The 18455-nt window shown below is 39.0% G+C and overlaps 1 protein-coding gene across 1 annotated transcript in view; it reads right to left on the bottom strand.

Annotated features, from left to right (window-relative positions):
• The window catches only part of KPNA1 (karyopherin subunit alpha 1), a 91755-nt gene that overhangs the window by 17816 nt on the left and 55484 nt on the right, over positions 1-18455 (bottom strand). The window contains 4 exon segments of the mRNA NM_001261170.2: positions 7016-7179; positions 9112-9211; positions 9534-9622; positions 11156-11287. Of these exon segments, the coding sequence (NP_001248099.1) occupies positions 7016-7179; positions 9112-9211; positions 9534-9622; positions 11156-11287 (485 nt within the window).

Here is an 18455-nt window from a genome sequence, read left to right as displayed (position 1 = left end):
TCCAGGAAGCACAATGGGTCATGGGATTTTCCTTTCCTAGCCAAGGGAAGCTGTGACAGACTGTACATGGAAAATCAGTACACATCCGCCCAAATACTGTGCTTTTCCCAGTCTTAGCAACTGGCAGACAAGGAGACTGCTCTCCCATGTCTGGTTCAGCGGGTTCCATGCCCACGCAGCCTTGCTCACTGCTAGCGCAGCAGTCGGAGATCGACCTGCGAGGCTGCAGCCTGGTGGGGGTACAGGCGTCTGCCATTGCTGAGGCTTGAGTAAACAAAGTAGCCAGAAAGCTCCAAATGGGTGGAGCCCACTGCACCACAGCAAGGCCTACTATCTCTCTAGACTCCACCTCTGGGCGCAGGGCATAGGCTGAACAAAAGGCAGCAGACAACTTCTGCAGACGTCCCTGTCTGACAGTTCTGAAGAGAGCAGTGGTACTCCCAGCATGGTATTTGAGCTCTGAGAATGGACAGACTGCCCCATGTGGCCTATCGGGGGAACCAGCCCCCAGTATTTCAGTGTAGGTTCTATTTTCCCTAAGAGTCGGCCCGTCTGAGAAATAGAAAGTATAAAAGAGAGAAATTTTACAGATGGGTGTCTGGGGCTGACATCACATGTTGGCAGGTTCCGTGATGCCCCCAAGCGGCAAAACAAGCAAGTTTTTATTAGCGATTTTCAAAGGGGAGGGAGTGTACAAATAGGGTGTGGGTCACAGAGATCACATGCTTCAAAAGGCAATAAAATATCACAGGGAAAATGGGGGCAGAGCAAGATCGCAAGGCCAGGGCGAAATCAGAATTGCGGATGAAGTTTCACATCCCACTGTGCACACATTGTCATTGAAAAACATCTTAACAGGAAACAGGGTTCGAGACAGACAACTGGTCTGACTAGAATTTGTCAGGCTGGAATTTCCTAACCCTAGCAAGCCTGAGGGCGCTGCAGGAGACCAGGGTGTATTTTATCCCTTATCTTCAACTGCATAATACAGACACTCCCAGAGCGACCATTTTAGAGGCCTCCGCCTGGGACTGCATTTTTTCCCCAGGGCTGTTCATTGCTGAGAAAAAGAATTCAGCGATATTTCTCCTATTCACTTTCACAAGAAGAGAAATATGGCTCTGTTCTGCCCGGCCCCATAGGCAGTCAGACCTTATGCTTATCTCCCTGGTTGCCTGAAAATCGCTGTTATCCTGTTCTTTTAGGATGCCCAGATTTCATACTGTTCAAACACACATTTCACAAACAATTTGTATAGATAATGCAATCATCATAGGGTTCTGAGGCGACATACATACTCAGCTTACGAAGATGACGGGATTAAGAGATTAAAGACAGGCATAGAAAATTATAAGAGTATTAAATGGGGAAGTGATAAATGTCCATGAAATCTTCACAATTTATGTTCAGAGACTACAGTAAAGACAAGCATAAGAAATTATAAAAGTATTAATTTGGGGAACTAATAAATGTCCATGAAATCTTCACAATTTATGTCCTTTGGCCGTGGCTTCAGCTGGTCCCTCCGTTCAGGTCCCTGATTTCCTGCAACAGTAGCCTAACTGGGAGACACCACTCAGTAGGAACTGAGAGACACTTCATACAGGCGAGTGCCCCTCTGGGATGAAGCTTTCAGAGGAAATAACAGGCAGCAATATTTGCTGTTCTGCAATATTTGCTGTTCTGTGGCCTCTGCTGGTGATACCCACGAAAACAGGGTCTGGAGTGGACCTCCAGCAAACTCCAACAGACCTGCAGCTGAGGGACCTGACTGTTAGAAGGAAAACTAATAAACAGAAAGGAATAGCATCAACATCAACAAAAAGGACATCCGCACCAAGACCTCACCTGTAGGTCACCAACGTCAAAGACCAAAGGTAGATATAACCACAAAGATGGGGAGAAACTAGAGCAGAAAAGCTGAAAATTCTAAAAAGTAGAGCGCCTCTTCTACAAAGGATCGCAGTTTCTTGCCAGCAACGGAACAAAGCTGGACGGAGAATAACTTTGATGAGTTGACAGAAGTAGGCTTCAGACAGTCGGTAATAACAAACTTCTCCGAGCTAAAGAAGCATGTTCTAACCCATCGCAAGGAAGCTAAAACCCCTGAACAAAGGTTAGATGAATGGCTAACTAGAATACACAGTGTATAGAAGACCTTAAATGACCTGATGGAGCTGAAAACCATGACACAAGAACTTCGTGATGAATGCACAAGCTTCAGTAGCCAATTCGATCAAGTGGAAGAAAGGATATCAGTGACTGAAGATCAAATTAATGAAATAAAGTGTGAAGACAAGATTAGAGAAAAAAGAGTAAAAAGAAAAGAACAAAGCCTCCAAGAAAAATGGGACTATGTGAAAAGACCAAATCTATGTTTGACTGGTGAACCTGAAAGTGATGGGAAGAATGGAAACAAGTTGGAAAACACTCTGCAGGATATTATCCAGGAGAACTTCCCCAACCTAGCAAGGCAGGCCAACATTCAAATTCAGGAAATACAGAGAACACCACTAAGATACTCTTCAAGAAGAGCAACCCCAAGACACATAATTGTCAGATTCACCAAGGTTGAAATGAAGGAAAAAATGTTAAGGGCAGCCAGAGAGAAAGGTCAGGTTACCCACAAAGACAAGCCCATCAGACTAACAGCAGATCTCTTGGCCAGAAGAGAGTGGGGGCCAATATTAAACATTCTTAAAGAAAAGAATTTTCAACCCAGAATTTCATATCCAGACAAACTAAGCTTCATAAGTGAAGGAGAAATAAAATCCTTTACAGACAAGCAAATGCTGAGAGTCTGTCACCACCAGACCTGCCTTACAAGAGTTCCTGAAGGACACATTAAACATGGAAAGAAACAACCGGTATCAGCCACTGCAAAAACATGCCAAATTGTAAAGACCATCAATGCTAGGAAGAAATTGCATCAATTAACGGGCAAAATAACCAGCTAACATCATAATGATAGGATGAAATTCACACATAACGATATTAACCTTAACTGTAAATAGGTTAAATCCCCCAATGAAAAGACACAGACTGGCAAATTGGATAAAAAGTCAAGACCCATCAGTGTGCTGTATTCAGGAGACCCATCTCACGTGCAGAGACACACATAGGCTCAAAATAAAGGGATGGAGGAAGATCTACCAAGCAAACAGAAAACAAAAAAAGACAGGGGTTGCAATCCTAGTCTCTGATAAAACAGACTTTAAACCAACAAAGATCAAAAGAGACAAAGCCATTACATAATGGTAAAGGGATTAATTCAACAAGAAAAGCTAACTATCCTAAATATATATGCACCCAATACAGGAGCACCCAGATTCATAAAGTCTGTAAAGACCTATAAAGAGACTTAGACTCCCACACAATAATAATGGGAGACTTTAACACCCCAATGTCAATATTAGACACATCAACGAGACAGAAGGTTAACAAGGATATCCAGGACTTGAACTCCGCTTTGCACCAAGTGGACCTAATAGACATCTACAGAACTCTCCACCCCAAATCAACAAAATATACACTCTTCTCAGCACCACACTGCACTTATTCTAAAACTGACCACATAATTGGAAGTAAAACACCGCTCAGCAAATGTAAAAGAACAGAAATCATAACAAACTCTCTCTCAGACCAGAGTGCAATCAAATTAGAACTCAGGATTAAGAAACTCACTCAAAACTGCACAACTATATGGAAACGTAACAACCTGCTCCTGAATGACTACTGGGTAAATAACGAAATGAAGGCAGAAATAAAGATGTTCTTTGAAACCAGTGAGAACAAAAACACAATGTACCAGAATCTCTGGGACACATTTAAAGTAGTGTGTAAAGGGAAATTTATAGCACTAAATGCCCACAAGAGAAAGCAGGAAAGATCTAAAAGCAACACCCAACATCACCATTAAAAGAACTAGAGAAGCAGGAGCAAACAAATTCAAAAGCTAGCAGAAGGCAAGAAGTAACTAAGATCAGAAAAGAACTGAAAGAGATAAGAGATACAAAAAACTCTTCAAAAAAATCAATGAATCCAGGAGCTGGTTTTTTGAAAAGATCAATAAAATTGACAGACTGCTAACAAGACTAATAAAGAAGAGAAAAGAATCAAATAGACACAATAAAAAAAGGATAAAGGTGATACCACCACCGATCCCACAGAAATACAAACTACCATCAGAGAATACTATAAACACCTCCACGCCAATAAACTAGAAAATCTAAAAGAAATGGATAAATTCCTAGACATATACACTTCCCAAGACTAAACCAAGAAGTTGAATCCCTGAATAGACCAATAACAGGCTCTGAAATTGAGGCAGTAATTAATAGTCTACCAACCAAAAAAAGCCCAGGATCAGATGGATTCACAGCCAAGTTCTACCAGGTACACAGAGGAGCTGGTACCGCTCCTTCTGAAACTATTCCAATCAACAGAAAAAGAGGGAATCCTCCCTAACTCATTTTATGAGGCCAGCATCATCCTGATACCAAAGCCTGGCAGAGACACAACAAAAAAAGAGAATTTTAGACCAATATCCCTGATGAACACTGATGCGAAAATCCTCAATACAATACTGGCAAACCGAATCCAGCAGCACATCAAAAAGCTTATCCACCACGATCAAGTGGGCTTCATCCCTGGGATGCAAGGCTGGTTCAACATACGCAAATCAATAAACGTAATCCAGCATATAAACAGAACCAAAGACAAAAACCGCATGATTATCTCAATAGATGCAGAAAAGGCCTTTGACAAAATTCAACAGCCCTTCATGCTAAAAACTCTCAATAAACTAGGTATCGATGGAACATATCTCAAAATAATAAGAGCTATTTATGACAAACCCATAGCCAATATCATACTGAATAGGCAAAAACTGGAAGCATTCCCTTTGAAAACTGGAACAAGACAACGATGCCCTCTCTCACCACTCCTATTCAATATAGTGTTGAAAGTTCTGGCCAGGGCAATCAGGCAAGAGAAAGAAATAAAGAGTATTCAATTAGGAAAAGGGGAAGTCAAATTGTCCCTAGTTGCAGATGACATGATTGTATATTTAGAAAACCCCATCATCTCAGCCCAAAATCTCCTTAAGCTGATAAGCAACTTCAGCAAAGTCTCAGGATACAAAATCAATGGGCAAAAATCACAAGCATTCCTATGACAAAGGGCTAATATCCAGAATCTACAAAGAAATTAAATTAATTTACAAGAAAAAACAACTCCTCAAAAAGTGGGCAAAGGATATAAAGAGACACTTCTCATAAAAGACTTTTATGCAGCCAACAGACACATGAAAAAATGCTCATGATCACTGGTCATCAGAAAAATGCAAATCAAAACCACAATGAGAAAAAACAACCCCTCAAAAAGTGGGCAAAGGATATAAAGAGACACTTCTCATAAAAGACTTTTATGCAGCCAACAGACACATGAAAAAATGCTCATGATCACTGGTCATCAGAAAAATGCAAATCAAAACCACAATGAGATACTATCTCACGTCAGTTAGAATGGCAATCATTAAAAAGTCAGAAAACAAGAGATGCTGGAGAGGATGTGAAGAAATAGGAACACTTTTACACTGTTGGTGAGTGTAAATTAGTTCAACCATTGTGGAAGACAGTGTGGCGATTCCTCAAGGATCTAGAACAAGAAATACTATTTGACCCAGTGATCCTATTACTGGGTATATACCCAAAGGATTATAAATCATGCTACAACAAAGACACATGCATGTTTATTGCAGCACTATTCACAATAGCAAAGACTTGGAACCAACCCAAATGTCCATCAATGATAGACTGGATTGAGAAAATGTGGCACATATACACCATGCAATACTATGCAGCCATAAAAAAGGATGAGTTCATATCCTTTGCAGGGACATGGATGAAGCTGGAAACCATCATTCTGACTAAACTATCACAAGGACAGAAAACCAAACACTGAATGTTCTCACTCATAGGCGGGAACTGAATGATGAGAACACCTGGACACAGGGTGGGGAACATCACACACCAGGGCCTGTGGTGGAGTGGGGAGCAGGCAGAGGCATAGCATTAAGAGAAATACCTAACGTAAATGACAAGTTAATGGGTGCAGCAAATCAACATGGTACGTATGTATACCTATGTAACAAACCTGCATGTTGTGCACATTTACCCTAGAACTTAAAGTATTTTTTAAAAAGTCAAAAAAAAAATGGCTAAAATATATAGTAGTCTAGTGACTGAAGAATACAAAGGATTACTTCCCAGATTTTGAATGATGTACTTCAGACTCCTGCAGCATCATACTGCCATTAATTCACATTAGCACGACATTACTGATCTGCATCCGGTCTGTAGCCTGCTATAATCCCAGAGTTTTGTATTTTGTATTAATACATTATAACTATCTAATCTATTCCAAATGTCATGTTCGAGACAATGTCTCCTTGCATCTACTTTCTACTTTGAATTTCCCATGGCTTGTAACTGTACCATTTCTCCATTATGTTATCATTTTCATTTTTTTCTTCTGCAGTATCTAAAAACTTGATTATTACGGTCTCATATTATTTGTCACGAGTAAATTTTCCACTTCGTTATCAAAAGCATCACAGACATGATAAAGCAAAATAAGATTCAATTTCTGATACTTGTCTAAAATAAGCTCTAAATGAGACAGATAAGGAATGACTATTTTAGTGGCAGTATGCCTTCTGATGTCCAGTGGTTGATCTCAGGTCATCCAGTACGAGCCTGCAACTACACATATCGGAGTTTTCCCAATGTTTCTGCCAAAGGTCTGCTAACAGCAGAGGAGTAAGAGGTTCTCTATAAACCTCAATAAAACAAGACAAACGGATCTGACATCAACATAAACAAGTAACAAAAACAGTAGCCCAAAGCACAATAAATCAATTATCATGTATAATCAATTAATATTTAAGTATTAGCAGCTAGAAAACTAGTACCAAGGGGAAAAAAGTGGACACACTTTCTAAAAGATATCTTACATCAGCAGTTCCACAAGTCTCCTACATACTCCCGCATCGATGACTGCTTGAATTTTATCATTGGGTCCATCTGATAGATATGAGAGGGCCCAGCAGGCATCAGCCAGTACATCAGTGTCACTGACAAACAGCAACCAGGAAAGCACATTCAGACATGGAGAAACCTGTAAAAGGAAAATGATGATTATGAAATTTAATAGCCTAAAGCCAGAAGTGAGGTGAGATACTCAAGAAGGCAACCAGGCATATACTTGGTGACTTCTAGGGTGATTTGCTCTTCTAAAGATGAAGCAGCAAGTACCTAAGTGGCACTTCCGTCTTTGGCAATGTTGTCAGTGATCTTGCACTAATCTGTAGTCAAAGCCCAAGGAAAATAATTTCAGAGAGCAAAGTTTTATATACATCAATTCTTGGAGTGAGATTCCCTGTCAAAACACATTCTTTGTGGACTAAATAGGTAAAGGAACTTTCACAAATGCGAAAGCTATAAAATTCTGTATTTCAGATACTTTGTTATAGACCAAAAATGCTAAGGTTTTAAGATGAATTCAGTGAAATATGATTCCAAATTAAAAACAACTACAAAAAAACCCGTTTAATATCCAGAATCTGCAAGAAATTCAAATCTAACAAAAACAATCCCATCAAGAAATTCAAATCTAACAATAACAATCCCATCAAAAAGTGGGCTAAGGACACAAACAACCAATTCTCAAAAGAAGATATACAAACAGCCAATAAACATATTAAAAAATGCAGCCAGGCACGGTGGCTCATGCCTGTAATCCCAGCACTCTGGGAGGCTGAGGTGGGTGGATCACCTGAGGTCAGGAGTTCAAGACCAACCTGGCCAAGATGGTGAAACCCCGTCTCTACTAAAAATACAAAAATTAGCTGGACGTGGTGGTGCGCCTGTAATCCCAGCTATTCGGGAAGCTGAGGCAGGAGAATCACTTGAACCCAGGAGGTGGAGGTTGCAGTGTGCCAAGACCATACCAGTGCACTATAAGCCTGGGCAATAAGAGCAAAACTGTCTCAAAAAACCAAAAAACAAAAAAACAAGAAAAATAGACGTTGGCATGAATGTGGTGAAAAGGGAACACTTTTACACTGTTGCTGGAAGTGTAAACCAGTAAAACCACTATGGAAAACAGTGTGGAGATTCCTTAAAGAACTAAAAGTATATCTACCATTTGATGCCCAATCCTATTCCTGGGTATCTACCCAGAGGAAAAGAAGTCATTATACGAAAAAGATACTTGTACACACAGGTTTAGAGCAGCACAATTCACAATTGCAAATGCACAGAACCAGCCCAAATGCCCATCAATCAACAAGTAGATAAAGAAAATGTGATATATATACCATAGACTACTACTCAGCCATAAAAAGGAACGAAACAATGGCATTTGCAGCAACCTGGATCGAACTGGAGACCATTATTCTAAGTAAAGTAACTCAGGACTGGAAAACCAAACATCAGATGTTCTCATTCATTAAGTGGGAGCTAAGCTATGAGGACACAAAAGCGTAAGAATGATACAATGGACTTTGGGGACTCAGGGAGAAAGGACTGGAGGTGGGTGAGAAATGAAAGACTACACACTGGATACAGTATATACTGCCTGGGTGATGGGTGCACCAAAATATCAGAAATCACCACTCAACAAGTAACTCATGTACCTAAACACCACCTGTTCCCCAAAAACCTGTTGAAAAAAAAAAAGAATCTCATGGACTCCCAGAGAACTCACAGATCACATTTTGAGAACCATTGTTTTAAGAGAACTGAAAGGATAGTCTCTTAATACAGTATATTAATTGTATGCAGCCTAATTTCAATAAGCTTTACAAATTCTTCCTTCATGCTATGCTTTATTTGCAGTCCCTTCGTAAATGTGCACCTTCAAGTTATGCTTTAAATTTGCTTTTTAAATAATAAAGAGAACCAACAAAAACAACAGTTTGTCTGAAAACAGATAAAATTCTAACATTTTAAATTTTAACAAAAATTATCTTTCTGTTCACCTTACTATTGGTTGCTATATTCTTTTAATTGTATTTTTCTGCCAATGTCCCAAAAGCATAGTCCTTACCTTTGCAAATTCTGGAGGTGGACTTTTCCCTCTACAGAGATTAGACAAAGCCCATACTGCATTCCGGGTCATGGTCAGGCGGTTTTGCTTTGAAAATAACCTACAAGCACGATGGTACAAGGGTAAACTATATAACAGACAGTGATTATCTGATGACATAAATACTAAATAATACTTTTGATAAAGAGATGTCTTCAGACAGCTTTTCTCCAAAACATTAAAACTTCATTAATTCTGATGCAAGTAATTCAGAATTTTGGCACGGAAAAAGATAGGGTGCTGGAGGAAATGATCTATACAAGAAAATATCTGGAATAAAAAATAACACTAGAAAATCCAAAATGATTTCCAAAGATGTAACGCTTTCTGAGGAATCTCTTACATTTTTATTCTCAAAAAGGAAGAAGGAAGAAGAAACTTACTGCAAAAGAGGGGGAAGGATATTGCAGTCTAAGACATAGTCCCTGCACATGGTACTATCTCCAGCAATGTTGCCAAGAGCCCAGACTGCCTGTGAAAGAATCATTCATTAATAAAGGCTACATAGTTTAATTCCCTCATAATTCTTTCAGATGCCAGTATACCACAATAACACGTTCATCGGCGAGTCAAATGAAATAGTTGTAGGATTGGGGGGAGAAGATAAGTAGTATCCAAGAGTATACAATAAACAGAGGTTTTCAGTTTATTAAAGGAAAGAACTAATTCTTTTTTGTTTGTTTTTGTTTTTTGAGGCAGAGTCTCACTCTGTCACCCCGTCTGGAGTGCAACACAGTGAAACCCCATCTCTACTAAAAATACAAAATTAGTCAGGTGTGGTGGTAGGCGCCTGTAATCCCAGCTACTCGAGAGGCTGAGGCATGAGAATTGCTTGAACCTGAGAGACAGAGTTGCAGTGAGCCGAGATTGAGCCAATGCACTCCAGCCTGGGTGACAGAGATTGTAAGACAGAAAGAAAGACAGACAGAAAGACAGACAGAAAGAAAGAAAGAGAGAGAGAGAGAGAGAAAGAAAGAAAAGCAAAGTAAAGCAAGAAAGCAAGAAAAAGAGAAAGAGAATTTTCTTGCTTACATAAGAAAACAGTGAACAAAAAGAAGTTTGTTTTCTGTACCCTTCTGCACAAAAGTAGCAAAGACTAGCCACTTTCTTTTTTTTGAGATAGGTCTCGCTCTGTTACCGAGGCTGGAGTATGGTGGTGTGATCTCGGCTCACTGCAGCCTCCACCTCCTGGAGCTCAAGTGAACCCTCCCACCTCAGCCTATCAAACAGCTGGGACAACAGGCGTGTGCCACCATGGCCACCTACTTTATTTTCTGTAGAGATGGGGTTTCACCATGGTGCCCTGGCTGGTCTCGAGCTCCTGGGCTCAAGCAATCTGCCCACCTCAGCCTCCCAAGTGCTGGAATTACAGGCATGAGCCACAGCAACTGGTCTACTTTCAACACTTGAAATTTCTACAAGAAAAAACCTCTATCAGTAACTGCTTACATGGTCTAAAAAAGTACATATACATAGCTTAAAGAATGTCAGGTTTGGAAGGGGAAGATTATTTTGTGTCTAAGAGAAATTCCGCCTACAGTCACTAAGACATTTTCTATTTGATTAAGACTAAATTTCTAGAACACTCCTTTGTGACAATCCATAGATTACCAAAGCCAACTGGCAAAACTCAGCCCCTTATTATGACTGAAGGGAAATACTGTTTCTTTTTTCTTTTTTTTTTTTTTTGAGACGGAGTCTTGCTCTCGTTGCCCAAACTGCAGTGCAATGACGCGATCTCGGCTCACTGCAACCTCCGCCTCTTGGGTTCAAGTAATTCTCCTGCCTCAGCCTCCCAAGTAGCTGGGATTACAGACACACACCACCACGCCCAGCTAATTTTTGTATTTTTAGTAGAGACAGGATTTCACCATGTTGACTAGGCTGGTCTCGAACTCCTTGTGATCCACCCACCTCGGCCTCCCAAAATGTTGGGATTACAGGCATGAGCGACGTGCCCAGCCGAAAAATTTCTTTCAGCTGCTTCCTTTTGTTTCATTTTTACCTGTTCCTGGACATCTTCAAACTCTGAGCTGAGCAACTCTATGAAGATAGGCACAGCTCCTGCCTGAATCACAATCCGGGTCTGAAGAGAATTTCCTGAAGCAATATTTGTCAGTACCCAAGCTGATTCAAACTATAAAGATAAAAATAATTTTCATTATCATTTTAGAATGTAAAAGCTTATTTACTTATAACAGTAACATTTTCTGTACATGAAAAAAAGATTCTGAGATCATTATTTGCACGTAACCTATCAGTTGAGTACTTTATTAATTTTAAAAGAACATCCAGAAGAGACACCTCAACCTAGAAGAATATTCAGGGTGTCTAAAATTTCAGTTCAAGAAAGAGTAAACATGACGCCATAAAAAGAATGAGGGAGTGTTACATATGCTGATATGGGATGATCTCCCAAGATATACATGAAAACAAAATGCAAACAGTGTACATTAATATGGCATTATACCATATTTTCTAAAAGCATTAAAAAGGAATACATGCATTAATTTACTTATTGCACAGATTATCTCTAGAAGGAGTTATAGGAAACTAAATACTTGTTGCCTGCATGGAAAGGTCCTGGTAACTAGGGAACAAGGATGAAAAAGACATTTTTCACTGGAAAGCTTTATGTGCCTTTTAACCTGTACAATGTATGTTATCTAATTAAAAAAAAAAAAAAAAAAAAAAAGATTTACAAACTTCTGTAGAATGGGCAAAGTAAAATGGGGAGAGAATGTTAGTGTGAAACATAAAATATAGGCACAGTGAAAAAGGCAAAAGGTATCAAATGTTAGGTAGGTGAAAGGAGTTAACAGCACATAATGAAAAGAAATGACAACTTCAAAGCATAAGAGCTTCCAATAAATAAGAGAGCTCCAAACCAAAATACAGAGACAGGACTTTTTGGGCATTCTTAATAGGGAGAGAAAAATGAAGGTAAACTGACTAAAGGTTGATATATAGCATTATAGCACTGATAAACAGAAGATGTAAAGGAAATTATGGCCAACAAAAAATAGAGCATACTACACTAAAATATATCTCTAACACTAACTTGACTCTTTAGCCTAATATTGAGAAATCCAATAATGTACTCTATTTAGTTAAGAATTCTTAATTACATCTCATATTGTTTCTTCCTCCATTCTCTCTTTTATTTAATAAAGCACATACACAGAAAAAAAGAAAAATTCCATGGTATGTCCTTTAAATCAGAGACAATAACAAGTCATCATCAAATGACCTGTGATTCTTCTAAGCTTCCAGATTAACTAAAAGGTAGCTGTCAGGTAGAAAACTAAATTCATTAATCTTTGGGAATAGAGGAAGACAGAGGAAATGGGCAATCTGATCAAATCACATTCAAAGCTATGCTAATGATACAAAATTCATAGCAGAAGACACATAACCAATGGATGTTCCAAAGAAAACTATAAAAGTGACACACATGAGTGAGGTAAGGGGGTTTAGCAGCAGCAGGGAGGCCCAGAGTAGGAGCACTTCAGTTAAGGAGCCCGTATCTGGTCCCTTTTTGTTATAACAAAAATTCTGGAGACTTGCACATTAAACCCCAGGTACCATGAAATAAAAATTCTTCCCATATTTATCCCTGTGATTAAATTACTAATGAAAACAACACTCCGACCCTTTCAGTACGTCTGAATTAAAACTTGACATTTGTACCGTACTTTATATCTTCTTTTTCTGAGACGGAGTCTCGCTCTTGTTGCCCAGGATCGAGTGCAATGGCACATTCTCAGCTCACTGCAACCTCCGCCTCCCAAGTAGCTGGGATTACAGGCATGTAACATCACGCCCGGCTAATTTTTGTATTTTTAGTAGAGACGAGGTTTCATCATGTAGGTCAGGCTGGTCTTGAACTCCTGACCTCAAGTCATCCTCCCATCTAGGCCTCCCAAAGTGCTAGGATTACAGGTGTGATCCCGGCCACTTTATATTTTCAAAGTACTATTCACATACTCGCAGAAGATCCCTACGATAACCCAGAGATGTAAGGTATCTGGCTTTTCTTGTGTACAAATGAGGAAACTATCCAAAAAAATCCAACAATTTGACTAATGATTCGAGTAATGTTACACAGTCCAAGACAAGGACTGTTACAGCCTCCTAATCTAATACATTATGAAGCCCAGTCATAGTTTCCTGAAACATAATGCTGACCCAGAAATATTTCAATTGCTTGTAGTTTGGATATCTAGTGCAAGAAATTTTAAATAACAGTATGTCAGATTATTTATACTAAAAAAGAAAAAACAAGTTCACCTAAAATGTAGTTTCTTTTGCTTACTAGGAAAATTAATTTGTAAACCAGAGTCATATGATGTAAGTATAAAAGCAAACTGTCCCACCACAAGGCAGGCTCAAAGTTCAATAAACAGTCATCAGATACTGCAAACATCAAGTCAAATAAAAGGAAACTGTAAGGAAAAGTAATCTGGAAAAAAAATAAGACCAGAATACATACCGTCTGTATAAAAGAAAAAGATTACAGTGAGATTTGGATGCAAAGAAATTATAATTATAACCTGGGTACATAGGGATATAGTACAGAGTTATTGGTGAGAAAAAATTACTTAGAATACTAATTGGTGCCAGCATTCAAACTGCTATTTTGAGTTTAGCACCAAAGATCTCAGGGGAAATGAGGGAGAATTCCAGAAGCTACACAAGTTAATAAAATACAAAAGCAAAACAATTCAAGTGACAATGACTAAGAAAATGAAAAATAAGTGAATAACAGCCTGAATACAGATGGTAAAAAGAGAGAGAAATTATTACATCTTAGCAAAAGAATAACATGCCAGTTATGCTCATCACTAAGTAGTATACAATGATGATAACCTCTGAATGCAATTCAGGAATGAAAATCAAGAACATCTTTGCTATTACTGGGGATAGAAGTAAATGGGTAACTCTAACAAGAGGACCACTGAAAATACAACCATATTCATGCATTAAAAAGGCAATAAAAACACACAGGGTGCTGATTACTTTGCTGTTTTCACTTTGTGAAAGCTAATCAAGCTGTATTTGTGAAATTTTCTACACCCATCTACACATGTGTGATATATATGTATGTTTATGCATGTATCCATATATGTATGAGAGGGGGGGAGTAAAAAACAGAATTTCCCTGAGTATAGGTCTGTCTCTATTAATGTTAGAAGAAGTAACTGTTAAACGTATTTAAGTATACGTTTTTAAAAATTAGATGTACTTTAAACTACATAACTTCCCTTTCATCATAGTCTATACTTTAAAGCTGTACTTCACTGAGATTTGCCATCTATTTTTGTTTTTTTTTTTTCCTAAATGTTTCAGCCTTGGGTACTAGATTAGAATTTAACAAGAAATAGTTGTGAAATGGGAAAGCCTAGAATTGATGGCAAATACATATGCATAAAGTGATGATAGAAACAGCCAAAGAAATTAATTAAAGTAAGCAACCCTACTACGAGGAAATCATTAACCTGGAAAAAAAAAAATCTAAGAAATGGTATTGCTGAAGTAACAAATGGTGGCCAAATAAAATTTTCACTTCTTTTATTGTTTTAAACTATTATATTCTTAATATCCAAGAATGGCACCACACAAGGAAACAAGCTATCATGCAGCTGTAACTACTTATAAACTGTAATTCCACTCATTATTTTTCACTGTCCTGAACTCACTAAATAAGGCTACAACTGAAATCTGCACACTGAAGGTTTGATGCTTTCTCTCTTCCCTTTCTTAGTCTCTACCTTCTGGCGCTCAGTTCCTTAAATAAGGAAAATGAGAATCCAAAGCTGAAGTACTTCTGACCTCCTATCAAGTTTCCCACTCCAGGTTGAGGTACGCCTGGTTCCCTTTCTCCATTTGGATCAGGACTCTGTTGCTGGCCACTTTGCCGGTTCCACTCTGGTTCCTAGCAAATGCCAGGCTCACCTGGAGAGCAAGTGAAAAGAAAGGCTCACATCAGAAAAATAAACCCAGATTGCAAACTCTGCAGAGAACACTGCCTGAGTCATCTGAGCAACTTTCCAGGAAAGGCAGAGAGATCAATGAAGATGGGAAAAGACACAGGAGGATGAAGGCTTACTGCAGTTTATCACATTAAGCTTTTAGAGGGGACAAGAAAGGCAGAAAAGGGGAAACTAAGCCAATGTAATTCAAATTTACAATTTTTCAAGGATTATCTGTCTAATATTTGGAAACAGAAGGCAATATATTTATTTCTAGCTATTTTTATAAGCTTCTATAAGAAAGTTTGGGAATGCCACATCTCAGCATTGCAAAGGACAGTACAAAGATACTGGGCCTGGACTCAAAGAACCAATAGAATAGGCTCACAGACCATGCCATAAACCAGACCAGTCTCATGACAAGGGCTCAAGTCTATCTGAGACCTAGATGTCACGGAGCTTGAGAATGCTCTTAGCTAAAAGGCACTGTTTGCTTCCAAAATCCTAGTTTCCACCCATGTTCACCTTCAGTACCTGGGCAGCAATGCTCAAAGCAGGCACTTTTATCTCCCTGGTTTGAGGTACCTTACTGACTTGGGAAGCCAGAAAGAACATAAAAAGACCCTTCACTAGGATTCACAGTTCTTTATTTATGGAATGAAGAAATTAAGTTTGTTCACAAGATTTATTAGTGAGCTGAGCCATCAAATTTCCTCTTGGCACCACACAGTATGACTCTCCTTCTGGAAGAGAAATGACAAAAGCCCTATTCCAAAGCTGCACTATTCAACTTTTAGTAAGCAGGTAAAAGTATCAGGGATAGCTTACATCTGTGTGCTCTCCAAGAGCACAGAGGAAGGAGTAACCTCCAACCTTCCCAGAGCATGTCTAATTATTTGAAAACATGGTAGAGCAACAAGTCTCCTGGCTTTAAGGTCTCTCTCAATATACTTGCCCTTCTTGCTTCTAGGTGGTCAAAGGTCTCCACTAGTCACAGTGGAGAAAGAACACCATGGTGTCCTTAAATGTGCACATAAAAAAGCTAGAGATGGCCCTTAGATAACAAACAGGTTGGTTATTTCTCAGTCTTAGGACAGCTAAGACTATCCTCATAAAATCATGAGGTTATCAATTCCAGAGGAATCATTCTGCAATATTTCAGCCTAATTATTAGTTTGCACAAGGGTGGAATCTGGGAGTTTACGCAGAAGCAAATTAGAGATTTCTGAAGGCTTTCATCTTCAGATGTGTTAAAATACAAGTTCCACAATTACAGAGTAATGAATTAAAAAAAGATGTAGAATGTCTCAGCCAGAAGAGGGCACTGTCTGAGAATATACTTGTACTTTTTAAGGAGTACAAGGGAATGCAGAGATGTGGAAAGATCCATTTCTCCGACTTTTTTCATTTTAGATCTGAAAGGTTATATACCATCTATGTTTAATGCATAAAAGAACTAGACTTCCACAACCACCTAATAAAAACTGCCAGATCAAGGAGTAAATTCAGTATCTCTCATCTACTCTCATTCCCAGAGACAGGATAGAAACACTTTTTTCAGCACGAACAAAATAACTTTCCCTACCTCCCTCTTCCTACAAATCATTTCAAATGATAAACTGCAGTAAGGTTCCTCATTTGGTCCCTCTGGTTCTTGGCAGGTTGCTTAGGGGATCAGGCTCTGTTCTCTGCAGTGTTGTTTGTCTGGATTTCCTTTTTTCCTGAGAAAAGTCTCTCTCTTCCCTTGCTCTCAGGGTGAACGTGATTATTTTTCAGGTGTCTGATGATCGTGGCCTTAGATGGGGACCAGAATTACAATCCAGGAGGCAGCTAGCAAAACAGAACCTTAATTCAAATGAGCATGGGAACTGGTAAATGTCAAACTGGAGAAGAAAAACTGATGGGACATTGAAGTACTCTACCTTTTCTGGATTTCTTGTTTTTCCTCTGGAAGGAACTCATCACCGCAACAAAGAGTGTAAAACAAAGAGAAAGAAAGGATAGGAGGAAAGAAGAGAAAACATCAAGGCAAATCATCAAGTTGTAGGAATAATCTATAATGGTGTGGACAGTAAGGAACCTGGGGACAAGAGCTATCATTTACAAAAATGCCCCAGTGTCTACATGGTTCCAGCCTGAGTAAAGAACAGCACACAAGGGATGGGGGATATCTCTATGATTAACTAGTTTTTGGCCAATATTTTCTTAGAAAGATAATCCCATTTTGTGATCAACCTGGCATCTAACCAATTTTTGTAGTTACATAGTCTCAAGGTCTAAGCCTTTGAGATTAGATCCTACAGGTGAGAATTTAGGGATCACATATATTTGTTACTAATAAAGGCACTGACTCAGTTGGTTACTCCAGGGAAGTTTACTAAAAAATCATCAGTTTACTAAAAACCCAACTTTATCCGGGCGGGGGGGAAATAGCATTTTAGAATTTCTAGATAACTTCCAGGATGACAGTCAGCTGACTGTTGGTTTCTTTTCTTATGAAAATTACTGAATTCCTGGCTGGGCACAGTGGCTCACGCCTATAACCCCAGCACTTTGGGAGGCCAAGCAGGTGGATCACTTGAGGTCAGGAGTTCGAGATCAGCCTGGCCAACATGGCAAAATCCCGGCTCTACTAATAATACAAAAATCAGTCGGACGTGGTGGCGGCCGCCTATAATCCCAGCTTCATGGGAGGCTGAGGCAGGAGAATCACTTGAATCTGGAAGATGGAATTTGCAGTGAGCTGAGATCTTGCCACTGCACTCCAGCACCGGCGACAGAGCAAGACTCTGTCTCAAGAAAAAGGAGGAGGAAAAAAACCCAAAATTCTGAATCGAGATTACAAAATTTCCTCTTGGAATCTCTCATATAGTAGAGTACTGAAAGCCTAAACTGACACAGCAATAAGGACACAGATTCCTGACAAGGTTATCTCCTTATTGGCTTTTTGTGGGGTGGAGGAAGAATTAATTAGGAACAGATTTGGGAATTAATGAGACTCTGATCTAGCCCATGTTACACCATCCTGAGAAAGTCACCAAGTATCATTTAAAACTCCCTCAAAACAAAGTTTATGTAGCCCACACTTAAGTTCCTAGCTGTAATGGCTCCTCTGCTGTAAACATTTCCCGATTAGAGAAGTATTATCCACAATCAAAAAACATTTTAAATGATTAAAAATGACAAGAATTATAAAGAGTGTAACGAAGGCCTACATGTTAACAAAGCTATAAAAGCAGCTTGCAATGCAGTTGTCAGGAATATCATTATAAACAAACTTAATTCTTCATACAGATAAAAATTAGTAACAAATTTGTGTACAAAATAAAAATT

The sequence above is a fragment of the Macaca mulatta genome, chromosome 2 (assembly GCF_049350105.2).
Source record: "Macaca mulatta isolate MMU2019108-1 chromosome 2, T2T-MMU8v2.0, whole genome shotgun sequence".
In the NCBI taxonomy this organism is placed as follows: Eukaryota; Metazoa; Chordata; class Mammalia; order Primates; family Cercopithecidae; genus Macaca; species Macaca mulatta.
The sequence above is the reverse complement of the archived record's forward strand: the minus strand, read 5'-3'. Positions and strand labels throughout refer to the sequence as shown.